Below are 21,701 nucleotides of genomic sequence, written 5' to 3' on the forward strand. Positions count from 1 at the left end.
ATCATTTGTGGATACAGTGGATAAAAGCTGACGGTTGGCAGGCTTACTATCAGCAGGCTTAATTCCAAAGTGTTGCCACAGGGACGAGCCCGTATCCTGACTTGCATGCTTTTCCCTAGCCGCATGTATACAAACGCCTGAAAGTAAATCAATAGCATTTTCTCTAAGCCTCGGAACCAGTGATTGTATTGGACTGGGGTAATGTTAGAGCTCCATGTGGATCTAGGGGTCGCATTGGAGCTGGATCTAGTGATTTTAGATCCGGAGTGGAGTGGATCTGGTTAAACTGGGGCTCCTAGAGCTCCAGTTCTATACCCGAATAGGAAGAGTTCTATACCCAAATTGGAAGGAGGTTAAAGGAGGAAGGACTAAAATATATTAATGCGGATATTAAGGACTAGTAGAGCCAATTATTAGCTCTAGTAGTGAGCGTCTACCCTAAAAAACGCGTGTATTATTAGTATAGAATTAAGGACAGCTTATTATTATCATGTTATTGCTGCTGCTTCTACCATCTAACCTTATTTTCTCTTACTTACCTACTGCCACTATAGAGCGATTTTATCCTTAACTCTGTACCTTTATTATATCTAATAACGTTATCCTTATACTAGAGTGGCTTAATAAAAAGGCTAAGGGCTAGGTAGAGGTTAAAGAGTTTAAGCTATAGGGTAAGCTGTATATTCATTATAAGGCCTTAATAAAGGGACTAAAGAATACTAAGCCGCGATTATCGCTAATTTGGAAGTAGGGGGAGGATATATAGGAGAAGGATAATACTACTAAGACGTAGTACTTCTATTGCTACCTATATAAGAAGGTAAAGCGTTAGTAGGAGCTTATAGTTATATTATCTAAAAGAACTACTACTCTAGATTACCTTAAATTTAACTACTATATAAACCGTATTTCTAGCGAGCTTTAACTAAAAAAACCTTTACTAAATTAGCCAATAATTAAGGAATATTTGTAGGTAAAGTCTCTTAATCTATAATAAAACTTTAAGGCCTTTAAACACCTATTAATTTAATAGATTGTTAGCTGCTATATTACCTTCTTTTAATTTAAAAATAAGTATTTCCAAATGCTCTTATTCTATATTTATTTAGGGCTTATAAAGTTTCTACTAAAGACTAGGAAGACAATACGCGGTTAGGTTATTATAGCTTTTAAATAAAGGAAAATAGAATTAAGGAGGGAACTTCACGCAGCTTATAGTTCTATATTAATATCCTTTAATCTTTAAACCTTGCTAAATAGGTACGCAATTCTGGGTATTGCTACCTATTTTATTAACTAGTATAGTAAGCGTCGGTATATAATACTAGGCCTCTATAAGGTAATTAGTAAATATAGTAGTAAGAATATAGCGGTTATCCTACTTGCTCTATTTAAGAAATATTAAATTAGTGGTAATATTAGGTATTTTATAGCCGATAATGCTAAGTTAAATAATACCTATATTAACGCAATTCTTTAAGTCCTCTATTTAAAGATATCAGCAAAAAAGCGGAAAGAACGATAACTACGCTACTTTAGTTATATTACAAATCTCTACGCATAGGCCTTTATTATTAGAAAGGATATTAAGAAAATCTATAAGGAGCTAGTAACTACCTATTATAAATAGGACTTTAAGAAGGTATATAAGCTCTAGAGGAAGCGCGGAGTAGTTAGTCTGCTTTATAATATTATCCAGTATATTTATATAACTCCCTAGCGTTATAGCTTCTTTAAAAAGATTTAAATTAGTAGTAATTTAGCAGAATTTAATAGCTTAGAGGTACGTAATAGACTTATAGTATTAAGTATTTATGCTATTTGCTAACCGGCAGAACGCTAGAGGCAATAATATTAGCTTCCTAATTAGCTGCGGCTTTGGATTTTTATATCTACCGCTCTATAGTTATAATATTCTGCCCACAGTCGCAATATTCTGCCTATAGTCGCAATATTTAAAAGTTATACTAACGATCTACTAGCTTATTTAAAATAACCAAACGCGTTAAAACTCCCTCTTTATAGCTATTAGTCGCTTTCTAAACTATAAAGAGCGTATTATTAAGTTTTATAACAACTATTCGCCGTTTACTAGCTTAAAGGCGCTTATATATAATAACTTCCTCTAACTACGTTACTGGAAAGAACTTGAACATCTATATAACTACCTTAAAACGTTCTATAAGGCTACTCTTATAGTAGAAGGTAATCGTACGGGTCTTACTAACTACTTTTAAACTCTAGATTGGCTTATAATGGAGCTTAATTAAATAAAGCGGAAGTTTCTTAAGCTAGTAGCTGAAAAACAAAAGTAAGCTAAGGCTTAAAACTATAAGATCTTATCTAGCTGCGCTAATACAGCATAGGAGAAGTGCGAAAAGTACTATAAGTACGCTAATAATACGCCAGCTTACTAGGCCGCAATTATTCTTAATCCGATACTTAAGATATAGTGGTTTAAAGAGAAATAGAATAACTATAAGGTTAAAAAGCACTAGATTCTATAAGTAAGGAAGCTAGTAAAGGATCTTTTTCTTAAATATAAAGGTAGGCGCGGGCTTAATTAAGAATTATTATCTAGGTAGGTACCGTAGCGGAGGTAGTTAAAGGTTTATATATCTACTTAGGCTTATAAACGCTTAAAGACTATTTATTAAGAAGATAATGCGTTACTAATAGAAATAGATAACCTTTAGGAGTACCTTAATACAAACGTTAAGGTTGTTAAAAATAATAAAGACTTTAACATAATTTAATACTGGTAGGATTGCTATACTAGCCAACCTAACCTTGCTCGGTTTGCCCTTAATATCCTTACGGTGCCTCCCATAAGCAATAAATATAAACGCCTATTTAGCAGTTATAAGATCCTCCTTAAAAACCGATAATTTTAACTCTAGATGGATATAATTAAGGTAAATAAGGTCCTTTAGTACTCGTTTAGGCCTCTATAGAAAGATATATTTAATAATAAGGATATTGGCAAGGTAGAAGGCGAACTATAGGCTTTATTAGGAATACCACTAATAGAAGCCGCGAAGGCTTGTGCTACTATAGATATTGCTATAATTACTACTGCGTAGGTGGAACTTCCTAATAATAGTATAGAGGACTTTAAGGAGGCCCTAGCTCTAATTAAGGGCAACGGCGACAATATTACTAAGGTTAATGCAGTAGATAAGCTCGATTGGATGTAATATAGGCTATTTTTACATTAGATTTGGTACATTTACTTACCTACCTATCTTAATATCAACACCAAAATCGTGCTAAGACTTACTATTTATAGTATATATTTGCATTAGATTCCTTTAGAGCTCCAGGAGCCAAATTCTAAAAGAATTGGATGGACTGGATTTAAGCTCAAATCCAGTCCAGTCCAGTCCAATACAATCACTGCTCGGAACGCTACAGTGCGTCTTCTACTCTTTTTTTCTTATGCACCTGAGCAAGTTATCAGCTCTATATACCAAATACATGACTCAATTCAAATACTTGGTGACGCCTTTCACTCGCGCTGGAGGCATGGCCCTCGAATAGTGAGGCTACACTGCATTACGAATATGCACATCTTCACATTTGCTGAAAAATTGTCAATCTCATTCACCTAGCTAGCACAAGTTACCGCACCCAGCTACACGGCCTCGCAACACGTGACCTATGATGTTCAAAACAACGTTGCCATCTTAATCATCTATCTCCCTTCGACGCGCAAAAGTCATCCATCCGCGATGAAGCAGCAAAACAGAAGATAAGTAGGTTGCTGAAGTACCCATGAACTTGCTAGAAGAAGAATACGGCGACCAGGCCAGCGTACTATACTCCCCAACGCTTTGAACTCGAACGCAATACACATCAATGGCACCTTCTCCAAATCAAACCCCGCCGGGACGCAGCTCAGGCAAAATCCCTGTCCAAGGCCTGTTGTCTCGATTCAGCAACAACACCTCATCTTCTGGTGGTCGCACTCATATCTCAGTGCCACTCCCACAATCTCGCGTCAGAGACCCGCGTCGGCCTTCCCAATTGCGCTCTCCTCAGATCCAGTCTCAAGACCAAAATCACCGCCCCTCACCCCAGCAACGAACTTCGCCCCAAGGTTCACAATGGAAAACCTCTGAACACACACCAATGCCGCGCTCTGGACACCAAAAGGATGCGAGCCAAGCTCAGCAGCGAGCATCTAGGTCCACTTACAATGCCAACCCACGCCTGCCCATCACTCCGGTATACTACAATCTAAAGTCATATGACAGCTACTTTTGCGAGATCGAAACCTATACATCGCGAAGCCAGTTGTCCACATTTACGGCTTTACGCGCATCGCTTCAGAAAGCTTGTGACTTCAAAAACCTTGACTACACCACCGTCAAAATCCATGTTCATCAAAGCGCTATACCCGACGGTGCCGGCACTCTCGTATTCGCAGATCGCATCTTCTCAAATGACTCGGGCCTCATTGCATTCCTGGCTCCCGAAGACTCTCAGTTTATCTGGTTTCACTGGGCCAGCGATCGATTAGAGCAAAAGAGCTTAGAGAACTTGCTCTCAGAGTTGATTAAAAACGGGAAGATAGAGCTGAAGGACTCCTGGCAACCGGGCACGCTACCGTACCAGAAGTTTTGGAAGCTGTGTCAGAGAGCTGTGTATGAAGCTCAGCATCAGGACACAGCTATGACTAGGGGGGCTGACGTGCAGACGATCAGATACGGCTCATTGAGCAAGGCTGCGGATGAAGGCAGAGACGTGAATGTCCCGGCGAGTTTGTATCGACCAATGAACTGTGCAGAGAGGAGAAAGACTCCACCGCAGGAGCAATACTATTCTGACATCAAGGATTTTTCTAGGTAACAAGACTCTTCCTCGCGGTTAGCTGACTTTTCTAGATGAACTTAGACTTTGGAAAATATCTCGACAGGGTGGTATGGCGCAAAAGGTTGGGTCTCATAATTCGGTGGTCAAACGCGTTGTATGATGACAACTACTGTAAGAAGTGTCTTGGTTAAAGTAGGACCCACTCATGAAATTGGTATAGGTACTTTCGTATTTGAGCAGTCACCAATTCTCTGTTAGTATCAGCTTGTACGGGACAGTGTCTTTCTCCGTTTCCACTATCTGCAATGCTTCTGATGAACTGAATGATATTGGAATGAATGAATGAAGCTATGGACTCTAACTACGAGGAATATAGGCCCTAATATAGGCCTATATCTACGGATACCGAAGTAGTTGCTGCGGAGACCAAACGAAAGGGGAGTCTGCTTATGTAAGCAGGAAACGCGTGTAGACTTTTACCTCAGCGAGCTCAGACGCGATTTTTTAGCTAGCATCGGAATAACCTACGCCGTCTTCCGAATTGCAAAATCACGTCTGAGAGGGTTTGGCGAGATTTGTTAAAATCCTAAGCAAAATCCGTAAAATAGAGATTACGGATATCTAATTTATTTATTCACATAACGCGTTATTATTAAACCCTATAGTTACTTTTTTTTTAAGACTTAGGGCTTCTAAATGGTATAAATTTTATTATACGGCTACCACTTAGTCCTAACATTAATTTCGTTAAAGTTAAAAAACGCGTTGTTAAAAGCCTAAGTATATATTGTATCTTATTAAATAGTCTACTAATATAGATAAAACTATACAGATATATAGATATCTACTACTCAAAGCTATTGAAACACCTAGTAGGTGCTATAGTTGGGTCCTTTCTTAAAAATATCCTCCCTTGACCCGGAGCTACTACTAGGGGGTAAGCTTTAGGCAGAGCCTTATGTAGAACCTTAGTAGAGCTTCGTATAGAGCTTCGTGCAGAGCTTCGTGTAGAGCTTTATGCAGAGCTTCATGCAGAGCTTCATGCAGAGCTTTAAGCAGAGCTTCAAGCAGAGCTTCAAGCAGAGCTTCAAGCAGAGCTTCAAGTAGAGCTTTTACAGAGCTTCGTGCGGAGCTTCGTGCAGAGCTTAATGCAGATCTTTTTGTACAGAGCTTCGTGCAGAGCTTCGTGCAGAGCTTCGTGCAGAGCTTCGTGCAAGAGCTTCGTGGCAGAGCTTCGTGCAGAGGCTTCGGTGCAGAGCTTCGTGCAGAGCTTCATGCAGAGCCACGTGCAGGCGTGCAGACGTGTAGATGTGCAGACGTGCAGACGTTCGTACGGGCGATCAATTGCAGAGACGTTTGTAGAGACGATTGTATGGGCAAATTGATCGATTGATTGTATGGGCGTTTATACGGGCGTTTATACGGGCGATTGTAGAACCTTCCTGTATATTAGTGCTGCGTGTTAATAGAGCTTTGGAGCTCTATATAGGTAAAGAAAAGAGACTATATATACATGAGGTAGGTGGCGAAACGCTGATAACGATGTTGACGATAGAGCTGACGACTACGACTTGTAATTGCCACTGTCGACAACGCCACTCAGTCAGTATTTGGTAATGGGGAATCGATAATAGGGCTTCGAGTAGAGCTTCGAGCAGAGCTTCGAGCGGAGCTTCGAGCAGGAGCTTCGAGCAGAGCTTCGAGCAGAGCTTCGAGCAGAGCTTCGAGCAGAGCTTCGTGCGGAGATCGAGCAGAGCTTCGTGCGGAGATTCGAGCAGAGCTTCGTGCGGGAGATTCGAGCAGAGCTTCGTGCGGAGATTCGAGCAGAGCTTCGTGCGGAGCTTCGAGCAGAGCTTCGAGCAGAGCTTCGTGCGGAGATTCGAGCAGAGCTTTCGTGCGAGCTTCGAGCAGAGCTTCGTGCGGAGCTTTGAGCGGAGCTTCGTGTGGAGCTTTGAGCGGAGCTTCGTGCGGAGCTTCGTGCAGAGCTTTTGCAGAGCTTCGGTAGAGCTCCGTGCAGAGCTCTGTGCAGGTCTCCCCCTAAGCTTCGTTCCGCAGAGCTCTCGCAAAGCTCCACAGCTCTACGNAGANGGCTGCCGGCGTAGGCGTAAGCGTTCAGCGTTGGTGTTTACTGCGCGGCTCGGCGGTGCAGAGGTAGAATTGGGGCCTCTACGGCGACGACTTCCTCTTACTATCGCGCGGGCATAAGGAGCTGAGGATCTTATAGCTTTATAGAGTAGGCTTTTCTCTATAATTTAGTGTAATTTTTATATTAATAAGTATTGTGGGAGGGTAGATTAATTTCGTTAAAGTTAATAAGGTCTTCTTATATAAATAGTGTTTAGGTTTTCTACAAATCTCGCTAAAGTCCCTTAGACTAAGAAAACGATTACCGTCCTAAATCAGCTTAGCGGACGGTGCGGATATTCCAATATCCGCAATCGATTTCTTGGTCTAAGCTTCTAAGGTAATATAGACTTGTCTTATTCCCAGACCTTCTTGCCAAGGCTTACATTGCCAAGCCGCTAGCCGCTTTTGGCAAGACCTTCGTTAGAAGGTCTAGTACACGGTTTAGATTTTTATTAGTCCCGCGTGGGGCATTTAGGCCTATATATACCTACTTTAAGCCAAATTGTCTTAACTTCTATAGCTCCCTAAGCTATTTCTAATGGCTAGAATTACTAAATTAAACCTAGTGAAGAAGACTATATTGCCCAATTTGCCTAATTCTAATTTATTATCTCGTTATCGCGCCTAATGCCCCTAAGTTGTAGCAGCCGTACCTTTCTTATAACTACCGCCGCCCTCTTTCTACCGTAGCTAGAGTACCCAAACTAACGAGCTAGCTTTAAATAAAAATTAAGGACTATAAGTCTTTTATTTAAAACGCGAAAGAGTTAACTTAATATTAGAATAGCTGCATAAGCACCGCTAGGGTATTATAACTTTTATTAAGTATTATATAACCGCTTCTGGCCCTTCTAATTATAATACGCTAGAGCGACATATAAATAGGCTATAGAAGGTAATATTTAAAGAGCCAGAAGTTAAGGAACGGCTTATAGTATATGGTAATCGCTAGCTAAAAAGGCTTTATTAAAAACCTCTATATAAGCAGATAGAGCAAGAGTTAGAGGATCTTATACGCCTAAAAAAAAGAATAGAGTTATTATTCCTGGTAGGCTTAAATGATTTAACGCTAAAGAACTAGTTAAAAAGCTTAAGCTTAATATAATTACTGCCAATATATAATGCCTTACTCTAACGCTATAGAGCTTCCTTATAGCTTTAGTTTAGTAAAGGCTATATACTAATTCTTATAATATTACGCCTTACTATAATAAGCTCTTTATAGTATGCGCAATCCTAGCAAACGTATAAGCCCCTTAAGCTAGCTACCGGTTCTATACTGCTTTAGAGGTTTATTTACATAATATAGGTGTTAAAAAAAGGTATATTACGCTTCTTTATAAGTTAGGAGTTATAATATTGTATACTAGTTTTACTAAAATATAAAAGAAACTGGAGGAAGTTGGTAGGGTATATACTTTTACACTTAAGGGTTTAGATAAGACGCCTCCATTACTACGAGTAGAGGGCATAATTAAGGTATCTTAGCTATAAATCACGCACTTAAGGCTTTTTGGTCACTGCTAGTATAATAAATAGTAACTTTCTTATAGCGTATAATTAAGGTAACTGCTTTAAAGAACTGGAACCAGCTAACGGTTATATATAATAACTTTAACTAAAATAAAAGGGTTTAATATAAGACTATACTAAATACTAATAAGCACCTCTCCGCTACTACTTTTAAGCTTATACTTAACCCCAAGTTTCCGTATAACGGTCTTTGCACTTTTATACTTAAACCTACGGAATAGCTTACTTATAGCGTAATCTTTAATTATTTTAGTAACTAGGCAGATAGCTATATGGAATAGTGCCAGTTATATTAAATTGCTAAGGCTATTACGTATATAATACTAAAAGTTAAAGAGCTTAATATTGTTGTAAACTTCTAGCCCAGTATACCTATTATAGATTATCTCCTTCTATAAAAGCTACGCTACTTTATATTAGGTCCAATTCTAGAAAATAAGGGTACTTTAGAGGGCATATATAGTGTTCTTAGGAATATATTTAGTGGTAATAATAGTAAATATAGGTTTTAAGAGGGCTAGCTAGGGTATAAGGAAGGATCCTTTAACAATGGTAAATTAGTCTTAATTAATGGCGATTAGAAGACTATAGGCCTCCTTTAATCTATATAGCAAGAGCGCTATCTTAAAGAGCGTCACTATAAATAGCTAAAATGGTTTCTTTCTATGGCTAGATTATTCTATTGGTAAACTAACTATATAAATATAATACACGACATTTACAGCGGACTATTTAACTACTTTAAATCGTTGGATTATAGTAAGGTTTACTTTGGCGCGTATTAAGGTTATAGAACGCCGTTCTATTATAAAGAGGAGGTTATAATTAAGACCTTTAACGCCTAAATTACTGCCTACTTCTTTAGTCTTTTTTTTAAAAAATATTAAGGACTAGGGTAATAAGGGGGTTAATAATTAGATTACCGGACAAGATATTAGAAGAGGTAATAAAACGGTAGTAGTAAGAGTAAGATTCCTTACTACCTTATAGCGTATTTAAGAGGAGTTCTTTTCGCCTAGCTAACGGTCCTATAGTAATAAACTAGTTAATAAGGTGTTCTAAAACTATATTTAATTTATATAAGATATAGAGGTCTACCTTATATTAAAGTTTGCTATTAAGCAAGCTAATATTAGGCTTATTAAACGGGTAATTATTTACTACTATTTTCTCTTTACTAGTAGTGCAAAGAGTTAATATATATAGTTGGCTTTATACCTTACTAGATTACTTATAACTAAAGCCACAGATTAAGTCCTCTAAAGATTATTACTTACTAGTATATTAGTTAATTATAGAGGCTAGTAAGATAGTTGGTTTAAGATAAATTAACTTAATAAATATTACAACCTTATTTTTAAGCTTCTTTTTCAAGGCCGATGGCGAACTAGTTTAGATATAATAGAGTTATTTACTTAAGTATTACTTACCGCTAGTTACTACCTAGAGCTGCGGTATACTATAGAGGATATATTTAGCTAGTTTAATAGTATATATTACACGCTAGCTAACGTAGCTACTAATATATATTATTTTACGCTTAAGCTGTTAACTACTATTATAAGGCGGCCTAGTAGACGAAAGAGTTACCTTAGCTATAAGGATATTGTTAATATTAGAACCTAAAGGCTCTCTAGGGGTTTAAAGGAAGGATAGCCTATAAAGCTACCTTCTAAATCAACCTTATTATAATTAGAACCTTTTAGAGCTAGAAAGTAAAGAATCCTAAAGTAACTAGCTTACTACGACTTGCTTATTAATAGCTTTAATGCAAAGCTATAAGGGCGTATTCCTATAGTAGAAGGCCTTAATAATATTAACGTAGATAAGCCTAAGATAATACTAATTAATACCTTACTTAATAGAGCTGTACTTAATACCTAATCTTATAGACTTCCTATCTAGTTCTAGTGTTTTATACGCGGCTATTATCTAGCTAATAAAGAATACTTTAATAAGATAAAGAATACCCGTAAAAGTGAGCTTAAGCCTAGAGAGCTTATGCCGGTATAGGATGTAAAGAAGGTAAAAGATATATTATAATAGTAAAAGCTGCAGCTAAAATGGTAAGGCCCCCTTTAGATTAAAAGGTTATTAGAAAAAGGGTTCTATAAAATTAAGAACCTTAATAGCACTAAAATAGGAGGCACCCTATATAGGAATTGGTCAAAACGGTTTTGTGTATAAGATCCTAAGGGGATTAAACTAGAAGACCATATAAATAAAAGTAATTATAATATGGAAGAAGTCTTTGCAAAAGAAGAAGTACCTAAAGAGGAGGCTATAGCAGCGTCTCTTCCTTCTAACTGCACTATAATCTTACCGCGTCTTAAGGATTATACAACCCTACTAAAAAGGTAGTCTTTTATAAAGATTCTTCTATAAATAAGCTATTACTTAGGATACCTATTACTATAAGCAGCAACTTATTCGCTTTTTTTCTCTACCTCTATAATAAACACGTAAAGTAACTATAAGGATTAGAGTCTTCTACTACACTTCTACCTTATTTTACTGGCACGAGGAATTAGGAAAAGAGTTTAGCTCTTTAAAGCTAGTTTTAAATCCTCTATTTTAACAACTACTTTTATAAGAAATAACTATATATATAGTCTTCTTCCTTTTACCTTTATTACCAATAACTATCTCTTATAAGTATTTTATATTTTTATATTCTATAATTTTTAAATTAATATTTTCGTTTCCTTTTAAGTTAAGAGAAGAGCTACTTTACTTTAAAAAGTCTTAGTTAAGTATACTAGAGGTTAGAGTTAGGCATTATCTAAGTCTTATTTATTCTTTTAAAAAATAGTTAATATTAAAGTTATTATTATATAAATGTTTTAGCACGGAAAATCTAACTAATTAGACAACTTTAATTGGCGGTTAAAGTTCCTTAACATTTTAAGATTTTATATAACGACTATTTTAATTCACCTTTTTGGTAAATACTATAAGATCTTAATTTTAACTTCCTGTTATCCTATTATCCTATTATCCTATTATCCTATTACCCTATCTTATTTAATTATACGCGCCTATTTACCTTTCTTTATATTAAAAAGCACTATTATTACCCTTCTTTTAAATTGCCTATTATGTACGCGGAATTTTACTATAAAAATGCCTAGAACTATAGAACTCCGCTTAAAAGGAAGGCCGCCGCCTCTGCCTTTTACGCCTCCGCCTCCTACTATCTAGTCAATAGCCCTCGTATACTAAGGAAAGGCGCAGATAATAGAGGTTATCCTTAAAGCTGTTACGGCACTAGCAGAACTTGGTAGAACTACATACCGGCAAGTTGCCACAGATTGCCGCATATTGCGGTCACGTGACGCGAAGATCTTACAAAATATCGAACGGCGCTACTTTTCTTCTCCTTTCCTTTCCCTAGCTTTAGATTTTTGTTTATAGATAATCTAATTGTATAGGCTTGCGCGTCCCTTTTGCTATACCCATACCTTAATTAACTAAGTCGCTAACATTATCTAAAGCTCACTCTACTCTTTCTTCCTAAAAAGGAACTTAAATATATCTATAAGAACACAGAATAGGACCCTAAGGATATTACTAGGACTATAAGGACAGGACCTAAAAGAATAGAATAGAACCCTAAGGAAAGGATTTATAAGATACGCATAGACTAGAACCCCTAAAGAAATTACCCAGAATTACCTAATACCCCTACTACTATGCTATAAACTATAGTAGTAGGTAAAGCAGCTACAGGACCCTTAAATACTTTAGATAAAGAAATAATTAATATTTTAACCCCCTAGGCGGAGCTTGCGGCTACTAATACCGAAATTAAACGACTGCGAGAGCTGCTTAAAGCTAGAGATACCCCTATATCTAATAATGAGTTATTATTAGACAACTAAAGACTTGCTATAGTTCTTTAGGCCCTATTCTAGCGCCTTAATAGATCTACTAAGGCCTATACAGCACTAAAGCGGTCGGTAAAGGTTATAGATCCCCCGCTACTTATAGACGGAACCGACCCTATATTTAATAATTAGAAGCTTTAATTACGGGATAAGCTTAAAGTTAATATAGACTACTTCCCTAACGCCTAAGCCAGAATGGCCTATGTTTTCGGCCGTATTAGTAAAGATACCTAGACGTATTTACGCCCGTAATACACTAAAGACTTAATAAACCCCTTTATTGCTAAAGAAGAAATAATTAAATACTTATCTTCTATTTATAAAGACCCTTTTAAAGTATAAAACGCCCGCCTTAGCTATAAAAGCCTAAATATAAAAATAATANAGACCTTTTTNGCCTTCTAAACCCGCTTTTTATACCTAGTAGGACAGGCCTAGATCTTCTAGGAAGACCTACTACTAGACCCCTTTAATAAGCTTACCCTAGACCTATAGCGGGCCGTATTGCTAGCTTATACTATAGTATAAACGTTAAAGGAACTTATAGACTATTGCCTCGCTATTAACTAAGGCCTCCGTTAAATTAAAGCACACGCTAATTAGCTAAAAACTAGAAACCTCGCAAACTAGGCCGTAAGTACTATAAGTACGGCCTATAGTGCCCTGGCATAATCGGCAACTCCTATAGTTAACCCGGCAGCTAGCTGCGTAGCTACCCCTACTGCGGGCCTGGTATACACCTAGCCTATATATAGCGACCCTATATATAGGCCCTTAGCGATTAAGGAGCTTGCTTCTTATATGGTTAAATAAGCTACCCTATAAGGAACTACCTAATAAAGGTAAGAATAAATAAGATCCTATTAATTTAGGAGGATAGTATAGAGCCGGAAAAAGAGGAACCCTAGAGGAAGACTCCTCTTTAGGGTTAAAAGGGATTAATATATTATATGTTAATCTGGGTCGGCTAGTTAGTAGAAGAAGCTATACTATCCCTTATCCTTTTTTTTGTAATAGATATTAAGTTTTAACCTTTACTTTAGCTAACTTAGGAGTAAATACCTTTACCTTAATTAATATAAAGTGCGCTGTAAAACTAGCTAACTTTTTAAATGTATCTTTTAAAGAACTACCTAAACTAATCCCTATTTGCGGTTATAACGGATAGATAGGGCTACCTATTATAACTATCTTATAGATCTACCTCCGCGTTAATAGACGAAGATAGTATAACGTCCCCTTCCTTATTATAGACCTTAGAAGCTATAAAATAATTTTAGGGAGAAAATAGCTAGCCTATTTAGGCTTATAGCTTAACGTACGGAATAGGTAGCTTATCTGGCCCGAAACTATACCCCCAACGCCTTCCTTTATAAAAGAGATTAGTATTATAATGGAAAACCTTATACGGCTATAGATAAACACCGTTTACTAGGCTAATACGACGCGTAGGGACTAGGCTTTTAAGAAGGATATATAGCTTAATCCGCAATGGATTTGTATACTACGCCGCCCCCAGACTATCTATATTACACTACTCGCACTAAAGACTTAGGAAGTTAGTAGTGGTATAGCTAAGTCCCTAATAGAGAACTTAGGCCCTACGCAGCCATAAAGGAAGGCTAGGGATATTGGACGATATACTAAACTAATAAACTAGAAGGACAACTTATGGAAAATAGAATATAAGCTAAGGAAGACTATAAACCCTATACTGCAAAATATGGCCTAATAAACATCTGTAAAGAAACCTATAGACCTCCCACTAGTTAATATCTACTATATTGGCGCTATAGGATTCTACTAGAACCTAGTTTAGCCTAATATTATTGCCTTTATAACTAGCTTATATAAAATTAATTAAATAATTAAAGAGAAAGAAGCCCTAGCCTAAAAGAAAGGCAAGCTTATAGATAAGGAGCTAGTAGAATAGAAACTGCCCCGTTAATACTAGAAATTTAAAGACACTTTCTCTAAAGCAGCGTTTAATATACTCCCGCTTTACTGACCGTATAACTATAAGATTAAAATTAAGCCGGATAAGGTAGTTACCCTTAGCTATAGCCCCCTCCGACAGCAATCTACTGCTAAATTATAGGCTATAAAGTAGTATCTTATTAATAACCTAGATAAGGGCTTTATTAAGCCTAGTTAAGCCCCTTTTAACTTACCTATTCTCTTTACTAAAAAGCTAAATAGAGGACTTNGTTTCTGTATNNACTACNNTAAGCTTAATAATTTAACCCTTAAAGACCGCTACCTACTGCCTTTACTTAATAAGACTTTAGCCCAAATAAATAGAGCTAAGATCTTTATAAAGCTTAATATTTACTAGGCTTTTTACCAAATTAGAATAAACCCTAAATTAGAAAACCTTACTATATTTTAGACCTATTACGGAACGTATAAATATAAAGTACTGCCTTTTAGACTAACTAACGGACTAGCTATATACTAACGATATATAAATAATGTACTATTTAACTACCTTAATAACTTCTATACAGTATACCTAGATAATATTATAATCTACTTTAAAAATAAACTAGAATATAAAGAGTATGTTTATAAAGTCCTATAACAGCTTTAGGAAGCTAGCCTCTAAGCTAATATTAAGAAGTTAGAATTTAGTATTAAGCGTATAAAGTACTTAGGGTTTATTATTAGTATAAACGGGATTAAGGCAGACCTAGAAAAGACGGCTGTAATTAACTAATGGGTACCCCTAAGGACCGTAAAGGGGGTATAGTTATTTTTAGGGTTCTATAACTTCTACTAACGCTTTATTAAAAACTATAGTAGGATTACCTAGCCACTAAGCCTACTTACCCACAAGGACTAGCTCTTTTACTTTAATACCGTATATAGGCAGGCCTTTAATAAGCTTAAGAAATGACTGGTTTCTGCTCCCTTATTCGCCTACTTTAACCTAAAACGGCCCTTAATGCTAGAAACCGATGCCTTAGATAGTGTTATAGCTAGTATTTACTCCTAAAAGTAGACAGACAGAGAATAGCACCCTATTACTTATTATTTAAAGACTATAGTAGATACTAAGCTAAACTACCCAATTTATAATAAAGAAATGCTAGCTATTATCTCTAGCTTTTAGCACTAGCGAGCCTAACTAGAAGGCACCCCTAAGTCTATCTAGGTAGTTTCTAATTATAAGGCCTTAGAATATTTTATAATAATAAAGGCCCTTATAGCCTAATAGGCGCGCTAGGCGGACACCCTATCTTAGTTTAACTTTCTAATTATATATAGGTTAGGCGCCACTAACCGTGCAGACGCTCTTATAAGGCGTAAATAGGATATAAATAACTAGATAGCTATAAAGATCTTATTATAGACCTAAGCGCTACTATAACTAGAGCACCTTAACTCCTAAATACGGGCAGAACTAAATATAGACTCTTTAGATACCGAGATATACCCTATTAACTCTATAGAACTAAACCTTATTAATAAACTACTGTAGGCAAACTGTACGGTCCCTTCTCTATAGGAGTACCGCAAAAAGGTAAAGAACGTTTCTAGCCTATGGTCCCTTAAAAGTGGACTACTTAAGCACCGTAAACGGCTAGTAGTAGCAAAGGAATAGAACTTATGGACTTGGCTTATTGCCGAAGTATATACCTAGGTCTCTATAGCTTACCCTAGAAAAAATAAGACCTATAGGATTATTGGCGACCGCTACTACTAGCCCAGAATAATTATAGATATTAACCGCTATATACGGAACTATAATAACTGCTATAGGTCTATAATTCCACGAGATAAGATCCTAGGATTATTAAAACCCCTCCTAATACCTAACCGCCCCTAGTAATATGTCTCTATAGACTTTTATAAGCTACCTTTAGACTATAACGGATATAATATGGTTATAATCCTAGTTAACCGCTTTAGTAAGCGCCTGTTCTTAATTCCCTGTTATAAGAATATTAATGCTAAAGAGGCGGCCTAACTATATATCTATTACGTCTACCAAATCTACGGACTACTAGACACTATTATATCCGACTATAGGCCGTAGTTTATATTAGCCTTTTAGAATAAGTTTACTTAAATCCTAGGCATTAAGCTAAAGCTTTCTATAGTATATTACCCCTAAACAGACAGTTAAACAGAGATTATAAATTAATACTTAGACTAAAGACTCCGGCCTTTTATTAACTACTTTTAAAATAACTAGGCTAAACTATTACCCTTAATGGACTACGCCTAAGCTACCCTACCCTATAACTCTACTGGATTTGCCCCTATTTAACTAGAAATAGGTTACCTACCCCGTATAAGCTTTAACTGGGAAAGACTAGAAGAGCCCCAGACCGTACGCGAAAAACTATCTTATAAGGAAGCCTAGCAGTACGCTAAGCGCTTAGAAGAAGCCTAAAAAGTAGCCTATACGAACCTAGAAAGGGCTTAAAAATTAATAAAATAGTAGGCGAATAAGCATAGGCGCGAGCCTAACTTTACTGTAGGTAATATAGTCTAGGTTATAATAAAGAACTAAAAGATAAAACGGCCTAGCTATAAGCTAGACTATAAGATAGTAGGACCTTATAAGATTCTTAATAAAGTAGGCAACTCGTATAAGATTAAGCTCCCAGACTTAATTAAAGTTTACTTTATCTTCTTACTGGATAAGCTACGGAAAGCTATAAATAACTTACTACTTGGATAAAAGAATGAACCTCCCTTGTTAATTTAAGTTAACGATAATAATAAATAGAAAATTAAAGAAATACTAGCCTATAAACTTATAAAGGGAACGTTAAAGTATTGTATTAGTTAGAAAGGATATAACTTAGACTTTACTTAGTACCCTATATAGAACTTTATAGGTAGCCCCTATAAGCTTTAAGAGTTTTATAGCTGTTACCCTAATAAACCTAAACTACTAAAGTACTTAGACGAGTAGATAGATTGCTAGTATAATAAAGATAATAAGCTACTAGAAGAATATAAGGACAAAAATACCCCAGAAATTTCTTGATTACGTAAGGTTGTAAGATATCTAGGAACTTTAACTAGCGGTTAAAGTTATCTAATTAGTCAGATTCTCTTATTAAGACTTTTAGCGACAAAGCCTAAGGGCAGGCTTTTTTAGAGGGGGGGGTAATATTACGGCACTAGTAGAACTTAGTAGAACTACACACCGGCAAGTTTCTACAGATTGCCGTATATTGCGGTCACGTGACGTAAAGATCTTATAAAACATCGAACGGCGCTACTCTTTTTCTCCTTTCCTTTCCCTAGCTTTAGATTTTTATTTATAGACAATCCAATCGTACAGGCTTGCGCGTCCCTTTTGCCGTGCCCATGCCTTAATTAACTAAGTCGCTAACAAAAGCTGCCTAAAGCCACCCAGTTAATTAGCGCGTAAATATTTATTATAGTTTAACATAGGTTATTTTAAACTAGGAGTATAATATAGTTAAGGCTGCAAGAAATGCTATAATTAAGATTAAAAAGGATGGAGAGCTTAAAGGAAACTTAGAAAGTAAAGAGTGGGAAAACACCTTTATAGATATTAGGAAGCTTTCTAAGATTACTTATAAAATTAATAAAATTAAGACGGTGCGGGATATAGTTAAGAAGGAGTAGGGAGAGGAACTTTTGGAAGGTCCCTATAAGCTCTTCTATATATATTACGCACTAAAAAGTATTTATATCCTTATTAATTAAGCTAAAAAGAGTAAGATCGCTAGAGAGAATGTATTAAAGATAATTAATAATATAATACTAAACCGCCTAAAACTCTTAAAGGCCGGGATCTTAAGGACTCTATACCTAATACCCTTAGATTTCCTTAATGCTTATAAATTTAGACTAAAAGTTAATAAGGAGCTAGTTAAGAAATAGAGGCTCGCCTGTTATCTAAGCTAGGGCTATAAGCTTTTAGTGCTAGCCTTAACCGTTAAAGCTAGAGAAGAGGGATATATATTAGAGCCAGTTACTTTAGAACCTCTATTAGTACCTTTTAAAGAGCTTAAAGGCTTAAATATAAAGATACTACGTAGTACGTTTCTATTTAGAGGTAAGGTTCCTAAAGCTAATAGAGAGGACTCTAAATCTAATAAATTTACGTCTTTAGAGGATGTCTTTATTACTAGCTCCTTATAAAAACGTAAGGCTAAAAAAGCTTTTAAGAAATCTTTTAAAAAGAAGCTAAAAATAGGACCTACGGAACCTTTAGCTTCTAGTAAAGCTAACAAATAAAAGGGAAAAGTAGCTATAATTACTAAAGCTAATAGAGAGGTAATTATTAGGAAACCACAACCGAAATAAAAAATAAAAAACTTATACCATTCTAAAATGCTAGTTAAATTAATAAAGGCTCTTAATTTAAAGAAAGAACTAGAAGGCGGTATCTCTTCTATCTTATAATAGTTTATTATAGCCTAGTAAGAAAATAGGACAGAAGTCCATGCGCTATGCCGGATATATCTTTAGAAAATAGTAGGATTGCTAGGACTAGATGCTAGTGCTTCCTCTATAAATTTATATTTGCAAATTTACTTAGTCTCTAAAAACTATAATGCTATTAATATTCTCCGGACAGCTAAAAGCTCTTATTTTTAGTTTAAAAGGGATAGTCGTCCCAAGTATGCAAATAATAGTCTTAGGATTTACGCTTATTCTACTATACGACCTAGTGATTATTAAGTAGATTATATAGGGTTAAGAAAGCTTATATTAGGCTTAAAAGGGGAAATAGAATAGGACTTGCTTAGAATCTACTAGGCCAATTTATTTAAATAGTAAAAAAATACTAGGATTTTAAATATTTTTAAAGAGGAGTTTAATATATATGCGTATTATTTACGTAAGACCGCTAGAAAGGGAAATAGCGGTATCCTTTAGACTATATACTATTCTTTACTATAATAGGCAGTTTAGATAGATCTGGAGCACTACTAGTATATAGTGGCTTTACGCGCTAATAGCGCTACTTATTTTATTATATATTTAAGCTATACGCTCTAGTTCCTTAATAGCTATCTCCCTAAAAAGCAGAACTTAGAAATTGACCTTCTGCGAGTATATAAAGGAGGGCTAAATTCTAAAGAAAGCTGGCTTCGTTCTTATATCTCCTTAATTAATAAGGGGAGTTAGTTTTACATAAAGTTCCTACCTAATATATATTAGTATATACCGGAATAGGTAGGCTTACTTTAAGAATATAGGGAACTTAATAGTAGAGGGTGTATTAAGAATATAGAAACTGCCTAGACTAAAGCTAACGCTAAGAAGTTTAAGCTTAACTAGATACTTATTGCGTTAAGGACTAGTAAAATGCAGTTTACAAAAGCTACTATTATATAAGGAGCCTCTTAAGTAATATTAAGTCGCTTAATTATTATACTAGACTTAATCGCAATCCTACTAAATACTAAGAAATTAGAGATTTCTAGACTTAAAAGCTAGTAGGCCGTTACATAAATAGATCTAGACGCTTTTCTCCCAGTTTTAACTCCTACTAGCGAACCTATTTCTAACGCTCCTTTATATAAGTTTCCGGCCTATATATAGCTGTAGGCAAAGAGCGCTATTTTAAATATTTTAGTTAGGAGACTTTTATAGGACGACCCTTAAGTAAAAAAAGAGCAATAGTTAATTCTAGATCCTTTATTAAATAATAAATATAAAGTATTTTAGGAAAGATATAGGACGTATATTGCTAAGGCTATTTATAAGAGCTTTAGAAAGCTAGAGGAATTTAAGTAAGAGGTATTTAGGGTAAAGTCTTACTTTTTAGTAAAAGAATAAGGGTGTAAGCGTCCTATAGATAACCTAGAATATCCTAAAGACTTAGTTTCTGTTAGTTACATAAGGTAATATTACATAGCTACAGTTTGTAGATAGTATAATAATTGTTATTCTTTCGTTTGGAATAAGGGAGGGCGAGGAGCTTAAGGCTCCTCGCTACGCTAGTGCCGCGGCGGTATATAATGGCAACTTACCGCACATAACGGCAACTTACTATATATAACGGCAATATACCTTATATAGTAACCACTTACCTTTATTCCTAACACTAGCAACTCTTTTTTTATAGTTGCTATCTATATATATATACCGCTTAACTAGCAGAACAAATATTAATCCTCCTTACTTACTATTACTATTATAATATAAGTCTTACTATCCTAAAATTTGCCTCTTAGCATATAGTGCTTTCTTGCTTATAAGTTATGGGTAGGTATCTTATTAGTAGGGCAGCTAAGGCGCTAGCGGTAAGTAAGCTAATAGCGATTTTCTATCCCGGGGATAGAAAATCCTAATTAGCTAGTTTAAGTTAGGGTCTATAGAATGTTATACTCCCCCCTCTAAAAAAGCCTTAGCAAGAGAATCTAACTAATTAGACAACTTTAACTGCCGGTTAAAGTTCCTAGACATCTTAAAACCTTACGTAATTAAGAAATTTCTAGGGACTCTCTTTTAACCTACCCTTTAACTTATATATATAGAGTATTTATATTAATAAACATCTCTAGTGCCTTATTTAGGTTCGCCTTCATTATTATATCTACTAGGTTATCTTAGCTATTAATCTATTAAATCTTAAAGAGTTCTTAACGCTTATAGGATTACTAAAGTACTATAATATTAATTATAAGGCGCTTTTCCTTTATAGTACTAAGCTTAACTAGACACTTATAGAGGGAGTATAAGTTAGTGTATATAATTATAGAGATAACGGGAAGTTTAAGTTAATCTATAATTATCTTTAGGGTAGTTCTAATTACAATTACTATATTAACTCCGCTAACCATTCCATATATCTCTAACGCTAAAACGCTTTAAGTAACGCGCTTACTCTTAGTTAAGCTCTAATAGATAAAATTGCCGTAGATCGTAAAGTTATTCTCTCTAGTAGATTCGTTTGTAATAATAATCTTATATTCTAGCTAGGAGCTAAAATCTTTATTATTTATAAACGATCTATTAATAAATATAAAGAGCTTAGGAAGATTAATAGGCACGTAAAGTAGTCCCTAATTAAAATAGTTCATTTACTAAAAAAGACGTTTATTTAGGGTAAGAACGTTATCCTTAGTTAGTTCCTAGTATTAGGCGGTAACGGAGAGATTAAATAAAGCCTTAGGTTAATAGATAGAAGCAATATAAGCTCTATAAGCGCGTTACTCTATATACCCTTACTTTAGGGAATTAATGTTAATAACGTTAATCTTTTTACCTTAACCCTTCTGGCATAAAGCAATAGAATCCTTATTTAGGGAGAGGATGCATCTATTAAAAAGTAATAGTGTTATTAAATTAAGCTTTTCCTTTAGCTTTACTATAAGATTTGCCTTTACTAGCTTA

At 35.5% G+C, this 21,701-nt stretch overlaps 1 protein-coding gene across 1 annotated transcript; it reads left to right on the plus strand.

Annotated features, from left to right (window-relative positions):
• The first annotated feature begins 3,719 nt into the window (after positions 1 to 3,719).
• Positions 3,720 to 5,306, plus strand: K441DRAFT_659313 (uncharacterized protein). The gene has a single exon (XM_067648505.1). The coding sequence runs from the start codon at positions 3,859 to 3,861 to the stop codon at positions 4,849 to 4,851; it is 993 nt and encodes a 330-aa protein (XP_067504375.1). The 5' UTR covers positions 3,720 to 3,858; the 3' UTR covers positions 4,852 to 5,306.
• The last annotated feature ends 16,395 nt before the right edge of the window (positions 5,307 to 21,701 follow it).

The sequence above is a fragment of the Cenococcum geophilum genome (genome assembly GCF_001692895.1).
Source record: "Cenococcum geophilum 1.58 unplaced genomic scaffold K441scaffold_19, whole genome shotgun sequence".
NCBI classification, from domain to species: Eukaryota; Fungi; Ascomycota; class Dothideomycetes; order Gloniales; family Gloniaceae; genus Cenococcum; species Cenococcum geophilum.